This window comes from Lactuca sativa, chromosome 7, assembly GCF_002870075.4.
Source record: "Lactuca sativa cultivar Salinas chromosome 7, Lsat_Salinas_v11, whole genome shotgun sequence".
Lineage (NCBI taxonomy): Eukaryota > Viridiplantae > Streptophyta > Magnoliopsida > Asterales > Asteraceae > Lactuca > Lactuca sativa.
Window position 1 is genome coordinate 1720053 of NC_056629.2, and position 12582 is coordinate 1732634.

At 34.2% G+C, this 12582-nt stretch overlaps 1 protein-coding gene across 1 annotated transcript; it reads right to left on the reverse strand.

Annotated features, from left to right (window-relative positions):
* Positions 1-5047: 5047 nt before the first annotated feature.
* On the reverse strand, positions 5048-5944 carry LOC111894576 (ATP synthase delta chain, chloroplastic). Its single transcript, XM_023890644.3, has one exon. The coding sequence runs from the start codon at positions 5927-5929 to the stop codon at positions 5132-5134; it is 798 nt and encodes a 265-aa protein (XP_023746412.2). The 5' UTR covers positions 5930-5944; the 3' UTR covers positions 5048-5131.
* Between the last annotated feature and the right edge of the window lie 6638 nt (positions 5945-12582).

Below are 12582 nucleotides of genomic sequence, written 5' to 3' on the forward strand. Positions count from 1 at the left end.
GAGTTTATCAACATTAAGCTGGTGAGTTCATAAGTATTTTAGTGTCAATGTTTTTTTATCAAAACCGTTTGAACCTGTCTCAAGTATAAGTTTGTAAAATGTAAGTAAGTGTTTGTAAAAGTTTGAATCTCTCAGAAAAACCTATATTTTCTATTAAAGTAGCCTTCTACCAAGGCTTAACTGTTTTGTATGCTCATTTGTTGCAAAAGTGTGTAATTTCCCAAGTATGACTATCATTTAACAAATATAGTTTGTACATTAATGTTTAAGTGAGGTTATCACTAAAAATATGTAATGGGTAAATCATTGTAGTACTGTACTTTTGTATTATAGGAACTACTGTTGTACTAACTACCTTAAACCGGATTTATATTAAGGTATAATGTGATAAATTGCACCATGCTATCGACTGGTAACAACGACATAATGAATGGTCGTAATAATGGAATGACGTTTGGCACCCGCAGACCTGCAGGTCCGACTGTAGCTAGTAGCAAGGTGTAGGATAGTCAATCCAGTATAGATCTATACGCAAACTCACACTCTCCCTTCAAGAGAATTATGGCTACAACTCGGGCCATGACATTTAAGGCATGCTCCGACACAGTGGATCACAATTGTTAACGTGTTCATGTATATGTAATGTAATGTTACTTGTTCTAGTATCGTTGTATATGTTCTCCTTCTAGTATAGTTGTATATGTTCTCTTTCTAGTATATTTGTATATGTTCTCTTTCTAGTATAGTTGTATATGTTCTCTTTCTAGTATAGTTGTATATGATCCTGTGTTACCCCGATGGTAACTTACTAATGATGTACTGATAAGTATGGATATGGAAGTACTTTTATGTCTATATATGTATATTTGATATATAACTAATATTGAAACGACCTTCGGATGGTTACCCGAAATCCCACCAGACCACATCCAAATCGAGAAAAAGGAAATAGTGCGGATGGCCTTCCTAAGCCCTTTAAACATTTCTTATATATCTATACATATATGGGCATGCAATTTATAAGGAATAAACTAAAGTTTAATAAAAGCATTTGATAAGTAAAAGAGTTTGTAAAACATTTTGAAGTAAAACAATTTGATAAACAGTTGGAACAGTGAATAAATCATTGGTTTTCTAGTTATTAATCACATGTGATTAATGCAATCACATGTGATTAATGCAATCACATGTGATTAATGCAATAACTATAAGTATTTAACTTGTATCCCCCCCATAAAGTATTTAAAAAATTTAAAAGCATTTCAAAGGTTAATTAAAGGGGTATGAACTCACTTGTGGTGAGTGAATTGGATTGAAGTATCGGATACCGTGCTAGGTGGCAAACGGAGACTTGTTCACACACACGAGCCTAGTTATCATACAATGAGCATATATATAACTAATTAGCCAAATAATAACTTAATAAAATAATTTGGGACACTTAGGAACATGTAAACACTTTGTATTAGTGTTATAGGTCCTAATGGTTGCATCTAAGTTGTTATGGGACAAGCAAAAGGGGTTCAAAGCTTCCAAGAACCTAGAATAAGAGTTTACTACCCAACAAACCCCACCCTTGGAGTTTACGGTCGTAAACCCTTGAGTTTACGGCCGTGAACTCCACTCTTGGTAGTTTTGGGTGTTTTAAGGTGCTACATGAATTCTAGAATAAGCCTAGCATTTGTGGTTTAATCCTTTAGGTAGTTTAGGGCCTTAGAATGCTCCTTTGAGGAGTTTACGGCCAAAAGACCATATCCCCTAGAGTTTACGGCCGTAAACTCCTATGGGGTGGGTGTTTTAATCCATTTAAGCCTCTTGCACACAAAGGATAATTTCTAGACTTTTGTTTAAGGCTAAAGGGGACCTTAGGCACACTTTGGTGCCTTTACTTGGAGTTTACGGCCCAAGAGCATTTCTTGGCCGTAAACTCCCTTTTAGGGATGATTTTGATGTGTTTTACTCCCCATTCAAGCTATAAGTAATAGAGAGTTAAATTCTAAAGCCTTAGGGGTGTTTAGGGCACTTTAAGCCCTTGAAAAAAAGTTTTTACGGTCAAAGAAATTCTTGGGCCGTAAACTCCTAAAACTTGGTGATCTTGATTGTTTTCTAGCCTCAAATGATCCTACATATTATCCCTAACTAGTTGCCTAACAAGGAATTGGGACTAGATAGCCTTAAAGCTCCATTTTGGAGTTTACTCCCCAAGAACGTTCTTGGGCGGTAAACTCCCGGATCTCACACTTTAGACATGTAAACAATGTTATTAAGCATATAACAAGTATTAAAACACATCTAGGAAAGTAGACTCACGATTTGGGATAAAAACCCGAAGATCCGTAAGAGAGAAAATGGCTTTTCTCTAGTTGGAAATGTGAATAATGAATGAATTTAGTTCAGAAATCTATTTATAGTCCTGAAATATTTTGGCAGAAAATATTTTTATTCTGGAATCGGACTTTAACATTATGAAGTGTTGAAATGCTCAAGTTTCACAAACCCATGAGCATCCACTCTCCTGATTGCTCCTTAAATGTAGACCCTAATGTACACAAACTTATTCGGAAAAGTCTGAAATTCATTGAAACTGGACTAGCTTCTATTGAATAGATAATGTTCGTACCAAATGGAAATTTCGGGTTGTCACAAATTTCGTCACTAATCCGTCGCTAAAGGCTATCAGCGACGGATTAGCAAAACATTTGTCGGTCGAAAAAACCCTTGTCACTAATTGTCAGCGACGGATTAGTGACAGATTAGCGATGCCACAAATTACTAGGAAACCTTCAGATTCCGTCATTAATCTGTCGCTGATACCCGTTGCTAATCTGTCACTAATTATTAGTAAATGAATAATTTCTCTGTGTTAACAATGGTTTAGTAAATGTTAAATTTGTCGTTATTCCAAACAAGAATTCACAAATATATGTCCAACTTTATACCGCCAAAATCAAAACTCTAGCATTCAACGAACATAACAGATATTAAAATTTGATTAGTAAAATAAAAACTAATGTTCAATTTCAAAATACAGTTAGATGTTAAAAAAGCAAAAGTGTCAAAGTACAGTTAGATGAGTAATCTTGACTATTTCTTGTTTTTTGTCTCAAATTCTTCGCGTTTGTCTTCAAGCTCTTCCTTCAACTCATCATGATTACGATCAACAATAACATACAAAGAGACAATACCAAGTTTACATATAATTAAACATCAAACCATACCATTCACTTAATTGCAACACACTTTCAGATTGAAAAATAAATAAAAACTAAAAAATAAATAAATAAACCTACAAACATTTAAAAGCACAATAACCATGTTTACACCTAACTAAATATCACGTTATATCATTCAATCAATAGCAACATACTTTCAACTTGAAAAAAAAAAAAAAAAAACTATATAAATGAATAACAGCAATATATTTTTAACTTGGAAAAAAAACAACCAACAATTAACAACAACATACTTTCCATTTGAAGAAAAATCTGACAACGATTAATAGCAAAGTACTTTCTATTTGAAAAAAATAGTAATAATTAATAGCTTTAAAATAATTTGATCCTATAATGATATAAAATATTCCCTCGATTAGATGTATTGAGAATTCAAGAATATCTAAAACAAAATTACTTGAAAAGAAACACTAAATACACATAAGAAACAAGAACTTACAAGGAACATATAAGGAGGAAATTATATACAGTGCATGCTTGAAAAATAATATGTAATCAACTCGCATTGAATGATCGATTGGCTAAAGCATAGAAAACATGACGACAAATGATTAAAAAACACCTCAACAAGGTTTCTACTAATCACAATCAGAGACGAGTTTCCACTGGCGGAGCATATTCACGGTTAGCAAGCTTAGCAAAATTTCTCACAAATTGTGCCATGCTTTTTCAAATAAAAGTAGAAGCAAAGTAATTAGATTTATCAACCTTCAATGTAAGAATAACATAGGATAGAATTTAAATAGTACAAGTATTAGATACCTGTTTTTGGTGGATAGCTTTAGCAAGCTTAGCAAAATTTCTCACAAATTGTGCCATGTGTTTTCAAATAAAAATAAAAGCAAAGTAATTAGACAGCCTTCAATATAAGAATAACATAGGATAGAATTTAAATAGTACAACAAGTATTAGATACCTGTTTATGGTGGATAACTTTGCTGAATGTAAGAATAACATAGGACCGATCAAGGTTTATTTTTGAGAAGACATTAACGAGGGATTATTTCCATTGCTAATTCCTAGCTAATCCCTTGTTGAACCGTCGTTAATCCCTCCCTAAAAGTTGTATTTCCTTATTTATGGGTTAATATACTTTCCGTCATTGATCCATGCTGATTTAGCTAGGGATTTATTCCGTCGTTGAAAGTCCATTTTCTGGTAGTGACCTTAACAATAACCTCCAAGTTGTTATTTGCAACTCAGACTGATGGATTGTTTTTGAAAATAAAACCAAACTTAATAGTTTATTGCTTTTGAAAATAAAACCAAACTTAATAGTTAAACTAGAACAAAAATTAAATGTTTAAAAAAAAGTACAATAACTTTAACAGAATTTGACAAAAAAATAAAAAACCAAACAAAATCCCTTAAAATATAATAACTTTTAAAAAAATGGGATTTATCAAAACAAATCTCAGTTGCTCCATTTCGGTTTGCAACTTAAAAGATGTCCTCTATTCATTTATAATATGTTTGACTACCAAGTTGCCAAAATAGGCATCTATCTATATATGCACCAAAGACAAGACTTACGAGTTAAGAGGGGTATAGAAAGCTTATCTCTTGTATTTAGAAATTATATTTTCAAGATGTATGTATGCTCAAAGAAGGGAAATATTGATCACCATACATGGTTTTCTGATGGTAATGAAATGGGTAGATTCAATCAATGAACCAAGATTTCAAATCCACAAATGGCTTTTTTGCAATCAAGAAATAGATATTAAAACCACCAAATAATATACATGTACACATTTAATTGTCTTTTGAAGGAGATTGGATCGATGAAAGAGTCCACACACACAGCAACAAAATAAGTAATGAGGTAGCTTATTATGTTAATCATAGATTCGTACATAATTAATTAAACATGACAAATAAATACTAGAATTTAGTAATTAAACAACCAGCCTGAAACTGCAGGTATTCAGGTCAAGGTAAATCCTTTGGAACTCCTCCATCACTTGTGCCACCATCCCTGATTTATTCTTGGCCACCAACATCTTTAACAGTGTCACCACCTGGCGTTGGAACTTGGCTTTCTTGGATACTTCCTTTATCACTCTCCCCTTTACACTTTCTTCCATAGATGCGTTTGTCATCATATCCTTCAACATCTGGTTAGACTGCAGCCATTTTAACAATCTTTTCACATCTTTATGAACTGCATCTAGCGAATTACTGCAGAGTGCGGCGTCTATGAGCGCGGCTGCGTAGCCAGTAGCGGCGTTCTGGTGGATAGTAGGGGATATAGTTGGTTGAGGTTGAGAGGTAGACGGAAGCTGGGTTGGGGTGAGCTTTTCGTTGTGGCGGTAGGAATAGGAGGGAGTAGTTTTATTTGATATCGAAGTGGCGGTGGCGGCCGTAGTCGTAGCAGTAGAGATGTAGCCATGGGGTTGGGGAAGAAGAAGGGGAGGTTTGAGGTTGTAAAGGTGATGATGAATCTTAGGAACACTGATCATGGATGAAACAGGGGTGGATATGGCATCCATGGCACAACTGAACAGGATTGGGTTTCTACTCTCAACCGGTGGTCGGCTGTGGAACGTCGGAACCAAATTACCCTTTTCAAAGTCTCTAACTCTCAGCCTTCCTTGTTTGTTATTATTATTATTATTATTATTATTATTATTATTATTATTATTATTGTGGTTCACATCAACTCTTCTTACCTCACCCTTACAATTAAGTAACATATGGGCCGCTGGACTCTCGAGGAGCGAATACTACGAAAGGGCTTCTAATTCTATTGTGAGTTGCCACAAACTGACAATAGTCAATAGTAATTACTAAATAGTGGAGTAATTACTAATTAGTAAAGTAAAGTGGTATTAAATTATTAACCATCCACAAATTCTCAAATGAATTTGCTAAGAAAAGAAAAGCTACGGATAACACCCACGTCACCTTGATACAAAAAGGTTGTACTCACAAATATTATTTTATATATACAATTAAAAAAGCAGATCTAATAATCATATTAAAGGTTCGTAATTCATATAATTTTATTGTTGTTAAATTAAAATGGCCCACCTGATAACAAATCATGCACCCACCATTTTAAAATAAGCACAACTTTTTTTTTTCTATTTGTTATTTAATGATATATATTCTGATGATAAACATTTATTTGATTTGATCTTATTTGACAACTTTTAAAATACCTGCATCTTAATGATAAACATTTGCTTGAAATATTTTCTTATTAATAACTTTTAAAATACTAAATTAATAACTATAATAAAAAGAATAATGTCTTTCGGAGGTCACGTTTATATACGTTAATGGTGTGTATAGTGATTCAGAAATTTAAAACTGTGTATGACTATTTATTTTATATTTAAAATTGTTATAAGATAAAATATTTATCAAGTGATTCAGACATGGGAGGACGAACACACCTATGAGTGTTGATTGTTTTTCTCTAAACGATTTCTGAATCACTTATTGTTACATTTAGGTCCGGCCCTGACATTTTGGAGGCCTTGTGCAAAAACTAAAATGAGATCTCACAAAAAAAATTTGTAAATATTATTAACTACATTTGCTACCACTAATTCAAAATATAAAGTTGCTAAAAAAACATCTCATAAATTCACTACCACAAAATAATGTCTTCATCACTCATTAGTAATCAAATAAAACTGTAAAACTGCTATAAACAACTTTTCAACAAAAAAAAAAAAACGCATTACTATTTTCTAAACATTGACCTTCTAGCATTTTTAGAAGAAAATTCATCTATGAGACTTTCAAAATCAAGAAACTCATTCTCAATCGAAATCAATGCCAAAACGTTTAATCTCTCTTGAGACATGGTCGAGCGCAAATAAAATTTTAAAAGATTTAGTTTTGAAAAACTTTTTTCCGCTAATGGAACTGTTATAGGAACAGTCAACAATATTTTGTATGCTAGACAAGAAATTGGATAAGTGTTCATCATTTTTAGGAAATTTAGTATTCCGTTAGCTGTATTGTGTTCAACCGGTAAATGTTTTTGTAACAACTCCATTTTGTTGAATAAATTATCAGCATTAATGTCTGAGATATGACCATTTTGCAGTCTCTTTTCCAGATTTTTGCAACATGACTTTAACTCGATAATATTCATTGATTTCAACTTTTCTATTGTGAATAAGAAACCAAAAATGTCTTCATATTGTTTGTATTGTTCAAACCTTCGCTCCAATGAACCAATAGCTTGATCAACTATGTACACAAAATATTGAATCCTAAATGACTCTTGAGGTGAAAGTTCATGTACAGGCTCTGATGACCTAATGTCATTCTCATCAAAATGTCTTTTTTTAACAACTTTTCTTTTATTATTTTTCTCAACAAACACTGGATAAATTTCCAAATCATAAGCTATAGCTCTCGCACAATCCAAAGCCTTCCCAAATCCATTCTCTCGATAGTCTTTAAAAAAACTCAATAAGTGCTCCCACACTACTCATTGTCTCATCAATTTACATAGTCTCAGACTGAAGTTGTTTGCTCAGGTTATTTACTTTAACCAATATATGATACCATATAACCATACCTGTTATAAAGTCAAATCTGCCAAGTTCATACTCTCCTAGACAAGTAGCTTCACTTATGATCTTTATGTCTGTCTCTTCTTCAACAAGTTTATGCAGAGCTTTTACTATTTCAGGAGCTTGAGTAACTATGGATTTCACACTTTCAATGCTACTTTCCCACCTTGTAGTTGACAATGATTTTAAAGTGAGACTTTGTTTCGGTAATTAAAATACATCGGAGGCCAAATGTTAAAACGCATATTGGAACCAAAAGTTACCAGGCTAATTTTATTTATTGATAAAACATAAAATCAGAATTTTCAAAAATACCAATAGTATAACTATAAATTATCCTAAAAATCGGAGGCCTGGTGCGACCGCACCGCCGACACCACCCCAGGGCCGCCACTGGTTACATTGCGTGGCATGTGGTCATTCGTAGCTGTTTGTTTTTCAGAAGACTTTTAACTTAAACACTGTTGCGTGTATGTTACGTGACGCAACATTAGATCATCTGTTTCAAACCTTTTCACACGCAACCATGGGGTGTTGAGGGGGCAAAATGGGCAGCTACATAGGGCCTAATTTTTTTATTATATATTTTTGTTTAAAAAATATAACTTATTATAACGATAAATGTAACACCCGTGTTTCTGGGCTAGGCATTAATGTTGATGTAATAGTCTAGGTTAACCTTTGTAACTCATTTTGAAATAATAAGAATGTATTATTTCAGTATTATGTGTTTTATGCTTAATTGTGTGGCTTAAATGAATTAAGAATAAAAATAATCCTAAAAATAAAATGTTAGATAAAACCAATATCGATACATGAAGACGAAGTGGTCGTGGCAAGGTTTCCGAAAATATAAAGAATGTCGAAATCCGAGTTATAACGAAGGAGTTATGACCTGTCGAAATTTCGCAACAGAACCGGCACGACACTGCGCGACGTAAATAGTGAATTTACGATAGAGCGATATTTAGCCTTAGTGATTTAAATGAAAGTCGTAGAAAACGTTAAACCGAGAGCGTCCATATAAAGAACGTCTAAATCTGACTTCGTATGAGGAGGTTATGATTTTTCGAAGTTTCGACTTAGCAGTATGCAACCCAAAGTTCGAATATGAGATCAAGTGATTTCTAGCCGAAACAATCTAAACGAGAATCGAAGATCTCGTCGATAGTAGTGGAACGGTAAAAAGACAGACGAAAACGGAGCTCGTATACGAAAGATATTAATTTCTGAAGTACAAGGCACGCTTACCAAAGGGGGAATGCTCCGCGTTCAAATAGGGATCGCCTCGCGTTCGGAGCCCAGAGTCTGTCCCGTCGCATGTCAAGTCCAAAGTCCGTAAGCCATGACGCATGGCGGAACGCGCAGCGTTCATTCAGGGAACGCGCTGTGTTCGAGACCAGATTCACCCTATAAATAGATCACAAGTGTAGCCGAGTTTGGTTGCCAAATTTCTTCTCTCTCACCCATATTACCTCGATTTACGTGCAAGATATACCCCCGAAGCCTCGGTATCATCACGACACCCGAAGCAAGCCCCAAAGATCCCCAAGAAATAGAGTTGTCGAGCCGAAACTCTGTCACACCCCCAAACCTGAACGGCGGAAACGTTCGGGGGCGGAGGACGTCATGCTCAGTATCATAACCATAGTGAAGAAAGTAAACACAACCATCATAAATATAATTTAAAAGATTACATCGTTGCAAAAATACATGTTTCCAAATAAATTACATATGATGTCAAAATAGTTCAAAAGAAATCTGCGTCTTAGCGTCTTGCCTTCAAAAATCTTGTGGTTACCTGTATTACTGAATACCCGAGAATACAAGTTGTATTTTAAAGAGTATCAGCATTAAAGCTAGTGAGTTCATAAGCAATTTATGAAGGAAAATTTGATGTTGTTCTTTAAAGTTTGTTATAAGCTTGTTTCCAGAAAATCCAATATTTCCTAAAAGGTTTGTTGTAGTCTTAACTGAACTAAGACTTAGTATATGTAAGTAAATTGTCATACTTATTTGTGGTTTTATATTTAAATAAAACTCCTTTTTGTGAAATCCTTGAATTCCCATGAACTGTGTGTTTTGTTAATTCCTCATGTGAGTTAATATAACCATGCTAAGACTCGAAGACCTCGTATTCGACGTTCTTCAAGCGTCGGAAATGTTATAACACTTGTCACCCCAGACCTGTCGGTTTAGCTGTTGCAAGCAGCTTAGGTGCGGGTTTGTCAGACCCAATATAGATCTATACACAACTATAACGCTCTCCCTACAAGAGATTATGGTTATAACTATAGGACTTTTCTGTTGTACTTAAGATTACCCTGAATGTGAATGTCTCACAAATTTATTCATTAACATGTTCATGTAGTTTGTAATGAAATACCCGTTTTGTAAATCGATTGTATTACCGTTCCTTTGTTAAATAAGGTGTCCAAACTATACCTATTATAGTTTATCAATAGTGTTTTAAGTTTTAAATGAAACCTTGTTATGCGTGGTTTTGTATTTCAATAAAATGACATTGAAAATACTAAGTATAAAATCTTACACACCTTGCTCAGCATGTTACAAGGTGTGAATAACTCTTATACTTGTTTTGATAGTTTTACCCTTAACTGTCCTGTTTTATCCTTGTTTCAGAATATTTATAGAAAAATCATCGTAAGACAAAAACTAAATCCATAAACTCAGAGAGTTTGGAAAAATAGTCTAATGTGTTCATAAATTTTCTATAATTTTTAGTGGTCTCAAACCAGTGTGAAAATGTTCATCTTCACAACCTGCTCTGATTTCGTTGCTGCAGTGATAGACAGTTTTGTAAAAATCACCATAAATTGTAGGAAAATCGTATGGAGATGCGCAAGTAGTCATTTTAAAGGTATAAACCTGAACTATTTTCATATTAAACAGTTTTGAAAAATATTAAGTTTAAGTTGGGTAAAACAGTTCGTAAACAGGTCACAGGTTTTCTGTTGTAAGTTGTCAAGTTAAGTTTTAAATATTGTATCCCCCCCCTGAAAACTAAAGAAAACTAGAAAATGTAAGGGTATGAACTCACCTTGAGTGATTTCTTGAAGAATGGAAGGTTGGAGACGAGGAGTATCAAGTTCTGAAGACTTGATGAACACGTGAAGGCTTGGATGATTCTAAGAACGATTTTTGGTATTAAAATGTGTGTAGATGATCCAAGAGTGTTATGAAAACATGGAATAACACTTGAGTCAAGATGAAATACTTACAAAAAAGTGAAGTAATAGCTCAAGAACACTTCCTAAAAGTGGCTGGAAGTAGACAGAAACTAAGCTTCCTTGTGGGGTAAGAAAAATGTAAAAGTGTGGAAATGATCAAAGTAAATCAAGAGATCTTACAAGGACTTCTTTATATAGATTTGGCTGGAGCAACTTGCAAGGTTGAATGGATGTTTGCCTTGGTTTGTATGATGTGGATAAGGTTAGGCTAATGAGAGGATGACACATGGAGGCAAGTGGGCACACTTGACCCACTTATGGGGTAGAATACTCCTCTTAATATAAATAATGATTTTTAATTAATAAATCCTTGATAAATAAATAAAATATGAGTTTTGGGGGTTTAAAATGGTAAGAATATGAATTTGGTGAAAAAATCGCATCAAAAACGGGCTTAGGAAGCGAAAGTAGTCGAAAATCGGGCATTATGGACCGAACCTACGAGGTTCAGCTCTTAGAAGGTGAGAACCGGGAGTGGGAGAAGGAAGGGACCGAAGATGCGAAGGTTCTGGCCCAAAGCTGACAGAAGCGAAGGTGGGTCTCAGACCCGAAAGGAGGGTTTCAGTCCTGCTGACTTCGGTTCGATTTTGAAGGCTAAGTTCGGTTCTGAGGCACCTGAGGGACCTTTGGTCCTAATAGGAAGGTTTGGCTCTAAGAGCGTTCGGTTCCTAAGAAGGGTTTCGGACCTATATAGCTAATTTTCAAGTTAACTTCCCATTTCAAGCGGGTTTTTTATTTTGCCAAGTTAAGGGTCGGGATGACCCGGTTGACTATAAAATTTTGAGAGAGAACCGTTCCCCGGCAACGGCGCCAAAAACTTGATGTGTGTGAAACCAACTAGTTTTAATCCTACTAACTTAGACACAAAATAAACACACGAAAGGCAGTGTACCTATCAATTAGTAATATAGTTCAAGCAAGTAGGGTATCGAACACAGGGAACGGTAAACAATTAACATAAATGCTAATATTATCTAAATAAAACAAGTAATAGAAAATGGGTTTTCTCTAGTTTTGCAAGACTAGAAACTTAAACAATTAGCTAAAACTTAAACTAAGAAACTAAGAGCTAAGCAAATAAAAATCAACTAAATTCAATAATAAAGAGGACTTATGTTTAGGTTCGACTCATTTGTTCCCATGGATGATTTCGATGTATCGGATTAATTCTTCATTGGCTACCGACTAAGATGATTAGTTCCACGTTCGCTATTACTAATCCTTAGGAAATAAATTAACTCAAGCAGTGGCCAGTTGTCTAAATCAACGGATTTCCTAGTTATTGATTCGGGTTAAATAAGACTTGTAATAGTTAATCAAATCGGTGATTCAATTAACCTCTTGTTGATGGTGTATCACACAAGCTCATACATTAACTTACCTATCTTCATGTTAGTTCTAGTTTCACATTCGTTATTCCTAGACATACAACTATTTGGTCACGTAAATCATATGAAATTAGCAACTAAGAGATGTTCATACAACTTAATTATTGATTTATTAACAGAAGAATAGTTATTGTTAACACATAAGGTTCTTTAACAAGCTTAATAAAACATA

Coding starts and splice junctions, on each gene's coding strand:
- LOC111894576 (XM_023890644.3), bottom strand. CDS start 5,929: ATGTTACTTAATTGTAAGGGTGAGGTAAGAAGAGTTGATGTGAACCAC.